Source organism: Cyprinodon variegatus, unplaced genomic scaffold (assembly GCF_000732505.1).
Source record: "Cyprinodon variegatus isolate N-32 unplaced genomic scaffold, C_variegatus-1.0 Scaffold371, whole genome shotgun sequence".
NCBI lineage: Eukaryota > Metazoa > Chordata > Actinopteri > Cyprinodontiformes > Cyprinodontidae > Cyprinodon > Cyprinodon variegatus.
In genome coordinates this window covers 786976-805933 of record NW_015150824.1, presented here as the reverse complement: position 1 = coordinate 805933, position 18958 = coordinate 786976, and the positions used below count along the sequence as shown (strand labels likewise).

At 37.4% G+C, this 18958-nt stretch overlaps 1 protein-coding gene across 7 annotated transcripts in view; it reads right to left on the bottom strand.

Moving 5' to 3' along the window:
- Window positions 1-2867: 2867 nt before the first annotated feature.
- Window positions 2868-18958, bottom strand: part of LOC107092234 (protein FAM184A-like) — a 66150-nt gene continuing 50059 nt past the window's right edge. For 4 of the 7 annotated variants that reach the window (XM_015386575.1, XM_015386579.1, XM_015386580.1 and 1 more), the window contains 7 exons: window positions 18207-18334; window positions 17883-18067; window positions 15768-15914; window positions 15506-15623; window positions 13553-13657; window positions 7882-8243; window positions 2868-6585 (listed from right to left, as the gene is read on the bottom strand). In XM_015386575.1, coding sequence (XP_015242061.1) covers window positions 6477-6585; window positions 7882-8243; window positions 13553-13657; window positions 15506-15623; window positions 15768-15914; window positions 17883-18067; window positions 18207-18334 — 1154 coding nt within the window. In that variant the 3' untranslated portion in view covers window positions 2868-6476. Of the gene's footprint in view, window positions 6586-7869; window positions 8244-13552; window positions 13658-15505; window positions 15624-15767; window positions 15915-17882; window positions 18068-18206; window positions 18335-18958 lie in introns of all 7 variants that reach the window. The other 3 variants (XM_015386578.1, XM_015386577.1, XM_015386582.1) reach the window with 3 other exon arrangements.

Below are 18958 nucleotides of genomic sequence, written 5' to 3'. Positions count from 1 at the left end.
CTTTGATGGATGCAAACCTGCACCGCACCTCTCGCCCCACAGAGGATGAATGGGTGAGAAGAAATCATTAGAGACGACCTGGGAGCAAGAAAGGAAACTAAACATTTGGACAGGCTAAAATATTAACTAATGAGAAAGATGATCGGGGCAACCCAGTGGGAAATAAGTACTTTGGAAGATTATAAATGTTAAAAAAGACTTTTAAAAAGTCTTTTTTTAAATATGTTTTATCGAAGAGAAAACTAAAGAATGTGCATCTTTCAACCAATCACAACCTTTTAAAAAAATAATACATTGGCATTGATCTTTAAATTTTTCTTTTACATATTTTCCACAAAAACATTATTATTATTATTTCATGTGAAGGTCATGTTGCACAATGTTCTCAAAGGCACCACTTCATCATAATGGCTTATTTTTCAATTTTAGGATTTTTTTTTATATCAAATTAATAAAAAAGCCGCAAAATCTTGACTAAAAAAAGCACAAACTGTTTTTTTCTCACAATCAGAATTTTATTGTTCCATAACATACAACAGAAGTGATATAAATATAAATATTGTTATAACTGTAATGTGTTTACTTCAAAAACGGGCATGACAGATATGTAATTATGAGTTTTACATTTAATTTCAAACCACTTTTAGTTCAGTTAAATAATTGTATCGGTGTCATTTCTGTCAATGTTCAACCATTTAAACCATAAAAAACAGGAGTTAAAAAAATAAAATAAAGCTTGTTTTTTAAAACGTCAAATATACCAGTGCATTATAAACATTGCAGGTTTCAACTCTTAAAAAGAAAAATTACAAACAAGAACTGAATGTGATTGTGAGATAAATATATCAAGCTATAAAATTAAAGTCTTCTGCACTGTCGAGAGCAGATATCTAAGATAAAATGCCCATATTTCATATAGTTATTAAATTAATTTAAACTTCACAGTGTGCATGGAGCAATGAACCAGCTGTGGTTCAGAGTATATGGACCTTAATCCCATAAAGGTCCCCTCAACTCGCCTTTGCTTCTTCCTTTTTACAGAAAAATATTTACAATTAAATAATTTTAGCTCTTTTATAATATGTAACTTCTTTCAGGAAGTGTTGAACTCAAATTTTAGACCAAATAGATAAATGTTATGTCTGCATTTATTGGCACCATAAGTGAAATGTGTAAAAACCTTAAAAAAAAGGTTAGAAAATCCATAAGCTGGACGTGGATGTTGCAGAAGTTATGCACACGACCCATGGTGACCTTTACTGCATGTCTTCCCCTACCTGTCTGCCTATAAAAAAAATAAATAAATAAATAAATAAAGACAATAATCGCCTAAAAGTACTCTTTGAAAAAAAGAAAATCAAGAAGCTGCAATTATGAGAGGGGAAAGCTGATTTTTGTTTCTCTGGGTTGTAAATGTTGCAACTAAGCAACTCTTCAAAAGGGGAAATGAGAGAACACGTCGTTCCAGTGAGGCTGGAAAGCCAGTTATTCTGTCTACCTTTTTTGCACTGCAAAAAAATTAAATCTAAATAAGTCATAAGGCATTTTTTCTTGAATTAAGGATTTAAGTGAAACACTTTGCCAATGGAACAACACAATTTACACTTAAAATAAAAAAAAATAATTGCATTGTCTTATTTCAAATGCATAATATCTAGATACCCTATTTCTAAGTAAAAATACTAATTCCATTGGCAAATCATCTTATTTACCTGCTCAAATTAAGGGTAAATACCCTTAATTTAAGACATTTTTACTCATTTTGAGATCATTTTTGCAGTGAGAAAAATTAAGAACATAACTACCATTCCTAAATTTGCCCATAGTTACATTCAGAGCAACTATAAACAAATTTACTACCGAGTGAGAATGATGGTAAAATAATTTCTTCAATTCAGTAGTAACTCCAGAGCGGCAGTTTGCTTTTGGGGATGCATTCAGGAAACAAAATCTTTATCTGGAAGACTTTGTTTCTGCTGTTGTGTTTAAGTCAGAAGATGGAGCCTCTAGCAGCAAATGTGCAACATGAAGCTTATGGCGAGGCACTTGATGCTAACAGAGGGGGGTTAGTGATGCTGTGGGCCTGTGGCTCCTCTACTGACTGTAGCATTTTTTTTTTAATCTGAGGTTTTATTTGGGTTTTTTTCTATGGGAAAACAGAGTCATAAGTTGGTGTGTCAAGAAGATAAGCCAAAAAAGACACACAAACATTAATAAAAGGTGTGTTCACACCAAACGTGAAACCTGGCCAGCCAAAGCATTTCACCCAGCACGTCAATTGGCTCAGCAGGCGAAGACTCTTAGTTCATGGAGTGTGGCAGACCTGGATTTACAAAGCGATTGGCAGTTTTTTTTTTGTTTTTTTACTTTTGAAAGCCAAACAAAGCTTTTGGTGTTCCTAGGTTCACCAGATTCCCAGAAAAAAGGAACCAGCACCAACCCCCAGACTACAGCTGGATGACGGTTGCCTTCAGCAGTACTTCTGCCTATCTATGACTCAGTCCTACATTGGGAGACGAATCAACCCTACAACAGAGATTTAGGGAAATCAGTACGAGAACACCGGCAGAGAAAAAAAAAAACAGAATTGGGACCATGCTGCCAGCCATGGGAGCCTCTGGAATAAAGGAACCACAGCAGGAGATCAGAGGATCCGCCTGGGGAATCAGCACACTAGAGCGGAGAAGTGCAGCTGTAGATCAACTCTCTTGAGAGTATTTCCACTTAATTTTTTTGGAAACATTATTTTCTCCATCTTTCATTTTTAATAAAAAAAAAAAAAAGTTAATCTAGTCCCTGACTGGATTTTGAGATGCAAATCTAAACTAAAATTCAGATTTTTCAACTGCTGTAGCACTTATTTCACACACAAGGATGAAGGTGATTAAATTTTGTTAAATTTGCCAAAATGGTCCCATTTCCCTCCCAAAAGTCGCCACCCTCGCCTCGCTCACTTTCACTCCAGATCCAGCCTCTACATCATGGATGTCAAACCGGTTCCAGTGATGTGAACATACCTTTTAGGGTGTCAAATAACAAAATGTGAACTAAATGTTATCCCAGTGAAAGATGTAAGGATTTTCTCATGTAACTGCCTTTCTTCAGTCTGATCGTGGTTTCAAACAAAGAAAAAAAATTAGGCCAAAATTGTTATTGTATTATATTCTGCTGTTTGCAAAGCCTTGCTTAAGCTGTAAGAGTTCAAACACTTCCTGAAAGCCTGCAGTCTCCCCTTCTTCTGTAAAGGAAGACGAGTGCTCACTGGATTGAAATAAACTGTTAATGTTTCGGGCTCTTAAACTGACTTTCTGAGAACAAACCGATGAGGTTGAAGATGAGCATGCAGCTTTGAAAGAAAAACTTGAGATGCCCGAAGGTTATCAGGACGATAAATATGTAAACTTTTGTTTTAAAAATAAAAAAATTGGACAGTGCACTGTAAAGATGTGATATCTGAAGTGAATGAGAGCAGCATGAGCGTTTCTGTTTTCACATGCTCTGTGGTCTGCCCTCACAGCCAGAGACCCAAGCAGAGGAGTTCAGGCCCTGACACCAACATTGAATCTGTAATTAAACTTAGACTAAACTCTCCTTGGCATTAAATATTAAAAAACAAAATCAATCGGGTCAAACTGGCGAAACTCTTCATCTTTATCTCTGTGCTCCTGAGGTGTATCAAGCAGACCACAGGAAAAACAGTAGCTTTGTTTCTTTTAATAAATAGTGTGAGAATAAAAGCACTGGGGGAGCTTAGTTTAGCCGATCTGTGTGTTTCTCCTCCTGAGACTGTTGTGGCGCCACAAACTAAACCAAACCCCCGCCCCTCCAGTAGCTTGGACATTTAGAAAAAATTAATTTCATACACGTACTTTATGTACAAAGACAAAGTACTGGGACAGGAAGCTAAAGTTGGGCTTTGATTTCCTTGTTCATGCTGGTGCGTTTTTAACTGCAGAGGCCAAAAAGCACAACCAGAACCAACATAATTGGCAACAGTAACACACATGAGCAGAATTCAAAATCATGTGACAAAACATATTCAAACATTTTGGTATAAATGATACCTCCACATAGCAGAATAATTACTAAAAGGAGCAATAAAGTAAATGAAAAGCAGCAGATCAATCATAGCATGAAAGTAGCTGATTCTGTGTAGGTTTAAATAAACAGTGGCACCGTTTGTTCTGTGAAATATACTTAAAACCTTTTAACATTGAAGGTCACAAATGAGCAAAATAAGTTGCACCAAACATTAACCAGAAGAATAGAAAATCATATAAAGAAGAGCAGAAAGTAAAGACACCCTACAGTTACCTGTGAGGAAAGGCTAAAGTAAAGTCAGGAAGTCGCCACAGTTAAAATTACAAGACACATGAAGTAGCCTAAATGTCAGTTCTTGAAGACAAGATTTATTTTTTATGGAGTAGGAGTTGCAGACATTTTCCTGGATGACCTCCAAATAATGAGATGTATGGTGGCGTAGCCATCATGGTCTGGGAATCTATCTCACAATATGGTATCGAGCCTATTTAATCGTTTCCAGAGATTATAAAAGTTTTCACTTAATCAATAACCAATCTGTGATTCACAACTAAAACTGGTAATACAACTAGATAGCAGTTCAGTGACTAGCAGTATTGATCAGTTTATAGATTAAATGTTTGAGCTTGTAAAGCAGGGGTGTCCAATTTCAGTTCCTGAGGGCTGGTATCCTGCAACTTTTAGATCCATCCTTGGTTCAACACACCTGAATTGAATGGCTGAATTACCTCCTCAGTATACATTCAGTTCCTCTGCAGTCCTCTGAATCATCTATTTACTTGATTCAGGTGTGATGAACCAAAGGAACAGCTAAAAGTTGCAGGAAACCGGCCGTCAGGAAGTGAAATTGCCCACCTCTGTTGTAAAGGAACATGCTAGTGCTGCTACGTTTTGAATGACCTACCATTCCCTTAGACCCTTAGAACTGTTAGAACTTTATCAAACCCACTATAATTTTGAAAGTAATTTGTTTAAACCTGTAACATAAAAAGTGCAGTTAGATAATAAGGGGAAATTTTTATTTTGGATGACCAGCTGAGGAATTCAGACACAATATTCCATCTCTCCAGGATCTGTACACCTCCAGGACTCTGAGGCATAGAGGGAAGATTATGTCTGACCCATCGCATCCAAACCCCAATCTATTTCAGCCAATTCCCTCTGGTAGGAGTCTATCAGGACCAAAACCTCACGCCACAAGAACAGTTTCTTCCCATCCGCTACCAGCCCTATCAACAAGGCCCATGACACTGACACTGCCTCGCTCCCTCCCCTGTTCAGGACCTAGAAGCTACAACATAGCATCTCCAGACCTCCTGCATTACATTAACACACAGTCTACTGTGTATATATTATATAGCTTCACATTACATATTGTATGTTTTATATCGTATATAACTATAGTTAAAATTTCTTTGAAGTGCAAACCTACTTGGCAATAAACTTAATTTCCGATTTATGGCGTGAACAAGTTATTCATCTGAAATTGTAATTTTTTATTCAACGGAAATACCACAATTGTGAAAATATGCATTTTCAGAATTAGCAGAAACCCAAGATACTGTCGCGCACATGAAAATGCAATTTACGGGGGTTTCAGCACTTTTTTGGGAAGTTTTGCCGCAAAAGGAAGCGGCGTAAATTTCATAATATAGAGGTTACTGAAAAAGGATCATTAAGTGGAAACAGGAACCAAAATTTAAAACATCAGCCAAGTTTGGGTACAACATTGGTTTTCCAAATGCCTCATAACTATAAAAATACCACAAAATTAGATTTAAAAAAAATAATAAATGGCCCAGGGACTGCAAAACTAATGCTCTGAGACTTTAGCCATGTGTATATTAGCAAGTTGACTTACAAACATCTTTAGTGATCTGTAGAAATAGGACAGAACATTCAACACAATTGTGAAAAGATTGTGGCAAAAATTCCAAAAGATTTGACCCAATCAGCAGTTGAAAAGCTTTGACCAAATACTAAGGAAAGGGATGAAAATCTCTAAATTTGTAGAAAATGAAACAAGTATTTCTGGAATGAATCCGAATTATTTAAAACAGCTAAAGTTGTTTAAAAAAAGAAAGAAAGAAAAAAAAGAGTCCTTATATAAAGTGCATGTAAACATCTGTTTTTCACTGTAACCTAGGAGATACCTCTTTTTGAAATGTTTTGGATCCTCTCTCCTCAGGCAGTTATGAAATCTTAACAAACAGGAAGCACTGGTTAGTCTCTCTTCTTCAGGCTCAGCATGGAAGCCCTACGGAAGAAGAAGTCAAGCTGGAGGCATGAAATGCTGCGATGATGACTGCATGCCTGATATCTCAATCCATCAAATGACTCAAATAGTAGTTTGATCAATATCAAACTCTAGCTCTCTGTCCCATTACATTTGCCCATTTTTTTGACAGAACTGGGGTATTTTTTTTTTTTGCCAGTCAGAAAGAGAAGTACAGAGAGAACAAGTCTTCCTCTTTTGGAATATACTCTTTGCGTTTTTCTACCTCAATCCCCCTTGATGGTGCTGGAGCGCTGGCTTCAGGAAGGCTGAAGGAAATAAAGAGGAAAAACAGTTCTTAAAATGAAGAGGAGGAAAATAACAGATGCATAAAACAACCGTTTTTGGCATGTGTGTTGTGATTGCAGAGGAACCAGTGACATTAATCATAAAAGGAGATCCGCGGAGAGCTTAAGATCAGTAATAAGGATCCAAAAAAATGCAGATCAATGTTCTTGAATAGATCCTCAGGTTTTAAACAGACTCTTTGATCCAGCTGTAGTTTATTCCCCCCTGGGTGGTAAACCTTCCAGTCATTTCTAATCATGCTTCTAAGCATCTGCTTGCTTTGCGTCCACTGAAGATGGAGACAGCAACTGCTTATCTTTCTTTCTTTAAACTTTTCCCCTCCTAAGTTGCCGCAGTGCAGTTTTCTCCCTATCAGGTCCCACTGAGACCCAACTGAACTTGCAAAGTTTTGAGTTTTCCACCTATCTTCTCTTTTATTTATTTGCAACCAGCAGCAGATGGAGATGAAAGTGAGGATGTGAGGTAAAACTGTGTGTGACGGTGAAATGGATGGTGTTTTTTTTGCGCGGGGGTGAATAATGGGATGTTAAAACAAGGTGGATCACAAAAAGGGATTATGCATTCATTATTTTTGTGTATTGACCCTGATCTAATGGAGTCAGGCTGCAAAGGCTGCAGCGTTGTGTGAAATGACTCGATCAGAGCCAGACTCTGTGATGGCTCCAGGCAGAAATTAAAAATTCCCATTTAAAACCCCGCCTGGCTCGTATTAAGTTTCGCCACACTCTTTAACGCTCGGTGTGATCACAAAGGACTACATTTCACTGAAACTTTGTTTTAAAACTTCACAAGCATGCCGAGTAATGAGAAAACAGAAAGCTATGGCTTGAAGGATGTAACTGGTGTGGAAAATTAAGTGCATGAAGATTGCTTTTTTTTTGTTAAAAACACAAAATTTGAAGTATTTTATTATGATTTTGTTCTAAAAAGCCAACACAGTTTTTCCCAATTTATCAAATGAAAAGATGGATGGATGATGTTTGACATCACTGCTCTTCTTGATCTAATAAAATCCATAAAAAATACAATTAAATGGGGAAAAAAGTGAAAAAATATAAGACTGTGTGGTGAATACAAACAACCCCTGTGTTGCAAATATCAGGGCAGAGGGAGTGCTTGGGGATTGAAGGAAGATCCAAACTAAATTGGTTTAAGTGATGCAGACAAGCGGGCGGCAGACGTGAACACATCATCTGTTTGCAGTGAAATCAAAGTGAACTGTTGCAGCGGCGGCAGGGACTCACATCGTTTCTCACCTCCCACAGCGCTGAAGGCCCTGATGCTGCGCGAGAGGATCCTGAGGAGCATGAGGAGGAGCAAGGCTTGGCATGGGATGGTGTGGGGGATGATGAGGAAGAGGAGGATGCTGAGGTAGAGGAAGAGAAGAAGAAGGAGGGGGAAGAGGGCTGAACAGTGACAGGGCTTTCTTAGGTCTTGGGAGGGACCTCTGGAGGAGGGAGTGAGGAAGCGCAAAGCGGCCTCCAGGTCCTACCTCCTCCGCCTCCCGTCCGCCCTCTTCCTGGCCTTCGTGGCTCATGGTGGGAGGGCTGACGAATCGGAGAGCTGAATGGCTAGGAAAGCTGGTGAGGCGCTGATCTGATTGGCTGCCTGTTTTTGACTACAGACACACAGAAAGGCAAGACATGAATGCTGGCTATCTCTAGCTGATTTGCGTTAAAGGATGATTTGAATGGATTTAACAGCTAAAACATTTCTGGTTCGAACAGAAACCTCCATTCTGAGCTCACTTCCATCTTCTCAATAAATGGGTAAAGATGGGATATTTCCCTTTTTTGCCAATGCTTTCTAAAGCATCAGGCACACTCCCAGCTCTGGTTCTTTGTCGTTCCACAAAAATAATCTAACATTCATGAGTGAGAGAACGATGTGTTTGCTTACTTAACTCTGATCTAATTCTTCAGCATCTTTATAAAGATCAACAAGAGGACATAGACATCCACAATAGAACAAGGAGACAAAAACAGGAATCTTAAAAGAATATTTCTGTTAAATAAGAACAGAAGAAAATATTATCAACTTCGAAACAAAACACAATCGACTTATATATCAATCCATTATTATCATACTTTATAAGATCAGAAATAAAAGTATGTTTCCTGGTCTGAGATATTGGAAATATATTTAGTGACTTTATTTAGGGACAGATCTCGGTGCAACTTAAAATGTCTCCTAATTGTTCATGTCAACATCCTGTAATGTCAGAAGCTGGAATTTCCAGATGTTTGCAGAAATATTTTCAGTCCATGTTGGATGGATGGATGCTCTGAATCTTAGTAAGTAAAGTTAGTTAAAAGACAAATGTTGCTGCCTCTTCACTGCTTTTACTTTAGTACAAACCCCTCCAACATCTGTACTGTTTCAGCTCCACTTATCATAAAATGTAATCCATTATCTTATCTGCTCATTAGCTCTGTGTAATGAGAAGAGGCAGATTTTAACCTTCTGCCATCTGTGATGAGCACAACATTTATAAGTTAGTAGTATGAATCAGTAGGCTGAATTATAATAGTACAACTGGAGAAGGTTGTTTTCCTTAAAGAAAAATTCAGACCCTTCATCAAATCCTAGCAAAAAGGAATTAAAAACACCTCCAAGAGTTTAACATTTTTTGAAATGATACAAACAGCTGCTACCAGGATATAATGTATATCCATAATTTAAGCTGCTCAAATGTTAAATAAGAAATAACTTTTTGATGCATTAGCATTAAAAAATAGAAGTCCTTATGCAAGAACCGATTTCATTTACAAAGACATGTTTATATATGAGGAAGAACAAGGCTTTAGATATTTAGTATGACAGAAAAACAAAAAGTAGAATTTAGGAGGCAGATTTGTTTTTTTTTTTAAATGTTACCCAGAACATCTAATTCTAAGGTGGAACATGGTGATGGCAGAGCCTCAACGACCTACATAGAGCCTTTTAGAGGTTCTGTGTTTGATTAAGTTTTTTGGTTAGATTAGTAGTTTGTTAGCAGGGTTATTTGAAAAGCTGAGGACGGATTTAAATGAAATTCATAGCAGAGGTGCAGCTCATGCAAGTCTGCAATCTAGTAAACGATCTATTAGACAAAAGTTGTGCCTCCTTGGGGACAGAAATGCGTGCTAAACTGCCTCCTTGGAATCAAAGCACATGCTAAAGAACCCTCTTCGAAGCCAAAACGTCTGCTAAAGTACCCTCTGGGGAGCCAAGACGCACACAAAGTGCCCTCTAAGGAGCCAAAACACATGCTAAACTGCTCTCTCGGAAGCCAAAACATGTTAAACTGCCTTCCTTCGAATCAAAGCACATGCAAAAGTGCCCCTTTTGGGAGTCAAATCTGGTGATAAAGTGCCCTCTTGGAAGCAAAAGTCAATAAAAAAGTGCTTCCTTAAAAGCCAAAATGGATGCTAAACTGCCTCATTGGGAATCAAAGCACATGTTAAAGTGCCCTCTCGGGTTCCACAACGTATGCTAAACTGCCTCCATGGGAGTTAAAGCAAGTGTTTAATAAACCTTTGGAAGCCCAAACTTGTGCTCAAGTCTCCTCTGGGGAGCCAAAGTGCATGACAAACTGCCCTCTCAGGAGCCAAAATGTGTGCCAAAATGCCCCCTTGGGATCGAAAATATGCGCTAAACTACCCTCTCAGGGGTCTAAAACGTGCTCTAAAGTGCCCCCTTGGGAGCCAAAATGATTGCTAAATTTCCCCCTTGGGAGCCAAAATGTGTGCAAAACTGTCCGCCTGGGAGGCAAACTGTGCTTAACTATCCTCTCGGGAGCATAAAATGCTAAAGTCCCGCCTTTGGAGCCAAAACTGCCTCCTTGGGAACCAAAGTCCATGCTAAACTTCTCTCTCAGGAGCCAAAACAAGTGCTAAAGTGCCCTCTACAGTAGTGAGTTAATGCTGAATATGTGCCCTTTCAAAAATTACATGCCAGTGTTGGCAAGCATGTGATGATCTGTCAAATACACTGTGGACTGCAAGTTGCAAGTCTGTTGGTTATGGAGATGTGAGAACAGGTGCTGAGATGTACAATTTAAAGAGGCAGACACGATAAAGTTGAGAACAAACTTGGTCTTAGTAAAGTTGATAACAACCCTGCCCCACCATTGCTGGCCTTGCCTCTGCATCCCAAAAGGCTGCTCTTCTGAAATATCAGATTACCCTAAAACAGAGTGCCACTCTCCTTTTATTTGTGTGTTTTCCCACACAGCATGCTCTGACACAATACATGGCTTCTGTTTTATATTAAAAACATTAAACTATTTCTCTGTGTTTATTGTTGTGTGTGGCAGTGCTCTTACTGTTATACTTTACCCATGGAGGCCAAGGTTAACATCGAAGTAGGTAACTACTTTGGCAACTAACTGTAGGCAACATTTCAAAGATGATACAAACGACCACACATGCACACACGCTCAAACATACTTGTTCTGCTGTCGTGGTGAGGACCATGTGTTGACTCCCATTGACTTCCATTGATTTTCAGTCATTTTCAACCCTTTCTTTGCCCTAACCCTAAAACTAACCCTAAACCGAACTATTTCTAATGCATACCTCACCCTAATCCAATTGAGAACTTAGCCCTAAACCTAACCATTAGCAAAATAGCATGTGAGGACCGGCAAAATGTCCTCACTTTGCAACAACTGGTCCTCAATTTGATGGTGAAACTGGAAAAAGATACACCCACCCACACACACACACACACACACCCTAAGTCCTAAAATAAATAGGATTTGAACATTAAGACCTTTAGTGGGAACGTAGCTTAATTCTTCACATGAAGCTGCTGAGTGTAGTTGAAAAAAAAGAGAATCCATATGTCATCTAATAAAAACAGCCCACAGAGTGAGTAGGATAGAATATGAGAAGATGAGGTGGTGATGCTGTAACTCCGAATCAGGGCATTAATGTTTCTGAATGGCATGGGCTATGACAGCTGTGTGCAAACACACAAAGGAATGATGAGCGGCTTGGTAAGCAGATATGGGAGCACATGACAGACTTGATGTGAGAATGTGTTGCAAAGGCTGCTGGATTTGAAGCAAAACAAAATCAATTTGTTCTTCCCAGTGAAGACCAAATCAAGAAATTAATCTTCCACTTTTCTGACACTGTAGGAGAATAATGTTCAGGCTATCTCCAGTTTTATGCAGATCAATTCCAATATATTTCAGAAGCATAATCAATGTAGATAGACTATTATTCTAGCTTTCCTTATTCTGTGCAGATCAATGGAGGGTAATTATGCTAAGATTCACTGTGACAGCGTTGGTTGTGTATGACGGAAGCGTTCCTTAGGGGCTGCTAAATAATCTTAGTAGACAAAGCACAGAAATTTACATTCAACTGATATTTTCCCTAAGATTGTTTCTTGGGGGAAAAAAACTAAAACTATTGACAAACCTGTCAATTTCCTTTTAAATGGTGCCACACTTGTGAGAAAGATGCTGACTGAGCTGCAGAGATGACTTTGTGGGCTGCAGCCGTGAAAATGGCTCGTTTAGTGTCATTTAGCACTAGACGAATGGAGTTTGAAGAAAGAATCATGGGCTTCAGCAGCATGTAGAAGAACTTTGCAAAGACGCCTTGCCGTGCTGGTCTCTAGCTTGGTCAAACATTGCATCTTATTGTCAATTAAGCAGCTTAAAAAAGTAAGTTTAGATTTTTTTAAAGAGATGTGGCAAATATTAAATGCATGCAACCAACAAACTGAATGCTGAACTAAATTCTCATGAAAAAATAACTTAACAGACTTTGACACTGTTTAAGGTTTATTGCAGGAAACAACAGGACCAAAAAAGAAGAAATCAGTGAAACATGTATTTTTTGTTCTTTTGGAGCCAAGCTTAGATTGAGGTTATTGTTAGAATGTTTTGAAAATGTAGGACCTTTAGAATAAAAGTTCATAATTTCAAACAAAAAAAAACTGGAAAAAAAATATATAATAAAAAATTTAACTGTGCAATCAAAATGAATGCTTTTGATTTCTGCTGTGCATCATTTTTCATTTTGTAACAAACCTAAATCAAGTGTGGTGCAAGAAAATACCTATTTTTAGCATTCAAACAGCTTTCTACTTTAGGAATTTGAGGTAATATAAGGTTAAATTATTCCGTAAATAATAAAAAGAAAATATGTCAAATGGGTTAAAACTTGCAAGATAAAAACACTAACATGTCCAGGTTTGTATTTAAATTATAAGTGCTGCCTATTACAATATCTATGTATGTCTTATTATTATGTAGCTTTGAAGAGAGTCACTTTTTTAAGATAATGGTTTGGATTTAATAAGATTTATTTAGCATTGTTTTTATTCCACCTCCCCTTAATGAGTCATACTACAATAAGTTGTAAGATGTTTGAAGCTTTTCCCTCTAAATATAAGCTGAGTACACATGTAAGGTTTATAGTTTTAGTGAAATCTATGGGATTCATGTAATGATTTAAGCTTAACCAATTTCTACTGTACAGGATAAAACTCAGGTTTGTAAAAAGAAGTATTTTAGGATTTATTTATTATGATTTCAATTTATTGCATCACAAAAAACCTAAAGTTTTTAGGTGGTGTGTAGATATATTATAATGCTCAATTGTTATTTACCTGATACAATTCAGTATATCAAAGCAACCAATCTAAATAGTTTATAAATGTGATGTTAAAAGAATGATGAGCTTAAATGTTGAGCGTAGTTGACGAGGAATCTCTGTGAAGAATCATTCATTTTTCCACCATAAACTCTGTTATTAAAAAAATGTCCAATATCACTGCAGACTTATTTCATACTTTGGCTCCATGTTCTTTCGTGCAACAGTAGCTGACCTGTGATGGTTAAGAGCTTTGTCATAATTTTTCTAATTATGATGAGAATTTACTGAAATTAGGTGACAACCTATGAGGGAAGGTATAGAGGTCACCCACCTTGATAAGAGGGTTGATGACACCAACATTAGCACTGGAATTGAAGACCTTGCTGAAGCCCGTCTCTCTATTCACCAACTCCAGCTGGTAGAACTTCTTGTCATCCTATAAAAACAGGTTAAAATGAAACGACATCCTATGAACTTCAATTAGTGCAATCCCTTAAAAGGATTGGAAGGAGGGATTTTGGCACGGCCGCTGAAAGAACCATTTGCTAAGCTCTTCTGCCTGTACCTACATTTTATTTTATCATTTTTAATAAATAGAGACTTATTATTCCAAATTCTTTATGCAAATTTTAATAACATTTATTATATCTTTGATTCAGTCATGACGAGGAACCTATGTGGGTGTCCTGAAATGGTTCAGATCCTACTTGTCTGGGAGATGTTACTCTGTCCACCTCATCTGTTGACATATTAATTGTGGGGTCCCTCAGGGCTCAATTCTAGTGCTGGTCTTGTTTGCGCTTTATGGTACATCCTCCCATGCAGCTTGATTAAAAAAAAAAAAAAAAAAACTGTACAATTCTTATGTTGATGACTGCCAGATTTATCTGCAACTGAAGAAAAATAGCAGAACCCGACTGACACCTCTACTGCACTGCCTAAGTGAAATCACAGCATGGTTGCCTAATCATTTTTTTTAATCGAAATGAGAATAAAATGGAAGTGATGGTATTTGGCAACATGGATCCCCTCCTAAAAGAGAGCCCCCTGCAACATCTTCGTTCTACAGCCACCAACCTTGGTGTCATTATGGTGCGTAGGTTAAATTTCGAGTTGATGCAGTTGTTAAGTCCAGCTTTTATCACCTTCGCCTTTTAAGCTGAAGTCAAACCTTTTTGGTATTTTAATATGTTTGAGCAACTATTGCAATCTTTTATTCTGACCCGTCTGGACTACAACAATGCATTTTATGTGGGTATACATTACAAAAAAAATTTAGTGCTTGAAGTTAATCCAGAACACCACAAAGCATCTTTTAACTAGAACAAAGCAAGTGGGAAAAAAAAGCATTAGCACTTTACTCCCATTTTAGCATCTCTCCACTGGCTGCCTGTTTGCTTTGGGATTGATTTAAACATTTGAGTATTTGTTTTCTAATCTACATTAATACATGCATTTTGTGCTTTTTAAGTAGCTTTTTTTAATTTTATTTCCAAGTGTTTTTTATTATCTATATCATTGTAATACATATGTCTATATTACAGTGCAGCACTTTGAAAACATTTGTTTATCAAATGTGCTATATAATAAAGTGGATTTGGCTGCATCTTTAATTCAGTCAATTTTTTTAAACAAATAATTGAAAGTTTTTCATTTTAGAGAGAAAAAAAAAAAATGTATCAATATTGTCCTAATGAAACAAAGTAAATCCCAATAGTGGATAGAAAACATTGCGTTTCGGAGACAAAATGAGGGAGGCATTACCAAATATGGATAACAATGTGGGGTTTTTGCTCTACTCGAGGATTCATCATTGATTTGATCATTTCCTCCCCAAACATGTTAAATGGATGTATAACAGCTTTATTTTGACAGAGAAACAAAGATAAAGAATGCACTTTTACTGCAAAAAGCTTCTTCCCAGGAAATATGGTTCAACTTCACTTAAGTAAAGATTGATTCAATACATTTCTCCTCATCCACCAAATACAGTCTCTCCTTCAGCAAACTAGTTTTTCAATTTGTAAGCTCTCTGATCTTTTGTTAAACTGCCTCCACTTCACTGGATAAATTATCATATAAACCTATTTTTCTATGCGTAGATGGTGGAAATTTGTGCCTGTTTTTAAAACTCTTCAAAAAAATAAAAAAAATAAAAGTAGACTTTGCTCACTTTAGAGATTTAAACATAAGTGTCCTTTTTTTGTTATTCATCCACACATGTAAACTATGAAAGCAAATTCAGAGCGATCCAGACTGAGTAGGAGCAGCAGGATTTACTCACAACCAGTTTTTTGACCAGAGCTTCTCTTTCAGTGACCATCTCTCTGAGCTCCGCTATGAGATGCAGATCTTCTGGTCGACTCTCTCTGTTTCTCAGCTTCTCCTCTGTGCCCTCCAACCTGCAAACAAAGGAGATGGCAAAGGGATACAAAAAATACAGGGATCTAAAATCTAATAAATATCAAAAAATACACTTCAAAATAAAAATAAAGTAATTGTGAAAAGATAAGTTACCACCACGATGAATAGTTATTTCGACTTACAGGATTTGCAGAGCAGAGATCTTGTCTTTGAGCACCTCCTGAGCTTTGTTGAAGTCAGCCAGCATAATCTGCACCTCTCTGTGATGAACAACCTTTATCTCATCCAGATCCCTCTCATGCCTCTTTATTAGATCCTGTTCATGAGCTCTGTGGCACAGAGATACAATTCAGCATTACCCCAGAGATAAGGTGCAGATATGCTCAAGCTGTGCATAAAAATGCCAGCTTATACATCATAATAGGGACTTATGCACCATGATGGTACTTTTGTCAATCGAATTTAGCTAAATTACAGCAGGGGAATCATTACTGCGCTTTATTCAATGTTACTGGACGACAACAGATGTGCAGCTGCAAACTGAATTTGGCTGGATTGTAGTGTGTTGTAAGAGCTGAAGCGAATCGAGTCCCTCAGAGCTTAAAGAGCTGGTAACCATGGCGACCGTGTCAGGGTATTAATTCGCCTGTCTCTGATTTAAGTAAAACATTGCAATCACATATGGCAGAATGACTGAAGGATGGTTAAGTTTGTATGCAGTTTGTATATTTAGCCTCCTTCTTTAGAGGACAGGCTAATAAAAAGATCTTTACGATAGAAGAAGGGGTGATATTTATCCAACATATCCTTTTAGCACTTATTCCAATATTCTTTTAAAGTCTCAGTCTGGTTGTTAAAATAAACAGAGTGGTTCTGTTCATCCATACTGCCCATCCCAACCAGAGGTTTTTTATTGAGCTAAATTCATGATAATCTTATAAAGCGCTATAAAATAAAATAAGTAGCCCTAAATTTGCAAAGGAAAAAGATCTTCAGGACCTTTTCTACTCTTCAGCAGATACCTGAAGTTTTTGGATCCAAAGTGACTGCTATTTAGAGCTGATGATGTCCACTTTCATAAAAAATTTCAGTTTTATCTGATCAAAAACTATCCCAGAGCATGACGCTGCCACCATCATGTGTCACTGTGTTTAGTGCTGTTTTGGAGTCAAACTTTAGATCTGATCTTTGTCAGACAATGATGCATCATCCAACCCTAGACTAGAGGTGTTCCACTAAGATCTTTAGAATTTATGCAAATATTTCTTTTAATCCAACTTCCAAAATATTCCTTTTTTACAACACCATCCAATTTACTTTATATTGATGTTGCATGTTAACAAATTTCAAGGAAAATCCTAAGAGGACTTCTAACACTTTATTTAGAGCAGAGCAGATTAACTGTAATTGATGGCAGGTAGGAGAGTTGTTTTTAAGCTGCATAAAATAGTAAATAGGTGACAAGTTGAACAAAGGCAAATGCATGTTTCTTTGTTGTCAACCAGGATGAACATTTACAGAGGGCTCAAAATAATAGAATGGAGGTACTTAAAGGAGCGATATATAATTATTATTATTTTAGATAGGAAGAATTAAAAAATAGTGATGTAAAAAAACAAAGGGGATCATTTTGGATTGAATATAGTATATAGATGTCACACATCATCCTTTACCCTCCTGTGTTATTATCCAGTCTTTTGTTTATGTGTGTGCATGTAGGTCCATGTGAATACAAGCCAATCAGGGCTTAGCTTCTCCCTGCTGTGTATGTATCCATTGCAAATAAGCCCATAAGACAACGTTGCTTGTCAAACATCTAGCTTTGGTTTACAGACAGTGGGCGACAGCCAACCAAGGAGAAATTTAGCTTATTGCTCCTTTAAAAGGCTGCTTTGATTTCTGGTTTATTTCCTTTTCCATATTCAAAAAACTTTCAAAAAACAGTGAACCCAAAACCAGGGACAATTTAAACTCTGACTTATTGAAGAGCGATGGTTCAAAACCAAATAATTCATCATGAGAATGAGAAGATTGCACATAAAGATCCCTGTTTGTCTGTTCGCAGGTTTCATGGCTCCTCAGCTTTGTTGTAATTAACACCTGCAATTTCAAAGCATGAACGCTTCTCCTGATCCTTTGTTTAATCACAAGTTCTCCAGTTATTCCCTTATGAGCTGCGTTCAGTTTTACTATTTTAAAAACTGGGTCAGTCACTTCTCAGCTAATATGATGTACTTAATACCTCAAGTGCGACCTAAAATAGACTACTTGATGGAAACTTCCACATTTTTTTTTACCTTATCTGATGGTTGGCTTCACTGCGAACTCTGAGTACCTCTTTGCCCTTCAACTCCAGCTCTCTGGTCAAAGTGTCGATAGTCTCGTTAAGAGAGTGGATTTCGTGGTCCAGATCGGTGATGCGGTTGCTACGGGAACACAACTCTCCCTGAAGGTCAGAGATGCGAACCAGGAGTTCCTGTTCCTGTAGAAAATAAAACAACGGCTTGATCACCTCAATACAAGGAAACCGATCCCCGATTATTTCACCATCAATGATTTTCAGAAAAAACACCAGACAAAGTTTGGAGGTTTTAACAGGGACCTTTGCAGATTATAGTTACCTGCTGGTGGCTGTGTTCCATTGCTTTCTCCAGTTCTCTTTTAGCTGCACTGTTTTCTTTGAGGTGGAGCTGCTTCAAATGTTCAACGGCCGTAGCATGGAGGTGGTTCAGTTCTGCTCGGAGAGACGCTGCCAGACCAAAGCATCAAAGACAAAGATTTCAGTGTTTTTAAAATCTATTAATTGCTATATAATATAAACCAAATTTAATAAGATTTTGGCTATACTTAAGGAACAAGAAAAAGCAAAGCTTGCAGATTAAAAATCTTTTAATATTTACTCCCTGCTGATATGAAAATAAGACACAAACAATCAAACCACAACACAAACTATTCACCTTTAGAGCAACACATCAATTGCAGGGAAAGGTTCATTTTCCATGGGACTTTGGGCAAATTTAAGCCTTTTAAATCTTGAACAATGTGAATCTCACACCTTTGATCCCAACACTCGAACTTGAATCAAGAGTGCAATAAGAAAAAAAATACATGTGACCCGAATAACAGATATAAGGTCCAATAAATCCAAATTTCCTCATATTTAGTAACATATCATTTCCAGTGCTCAAAAACACAAATAATAAAGGATCATTTTAGATGCTGATGAAGGTTCTCAGTCATCCAGGTCAAAGTCATTCCGTAAAAATTCAAAAAATATCCACTGGACTTGGTTTTCAAGATTTGAAGACGTTTCGCCACCTCTCCAGGAAGCTTTCTCAATTCAAATGTCTGGATTTGGTGGTTTGAGAGGGGC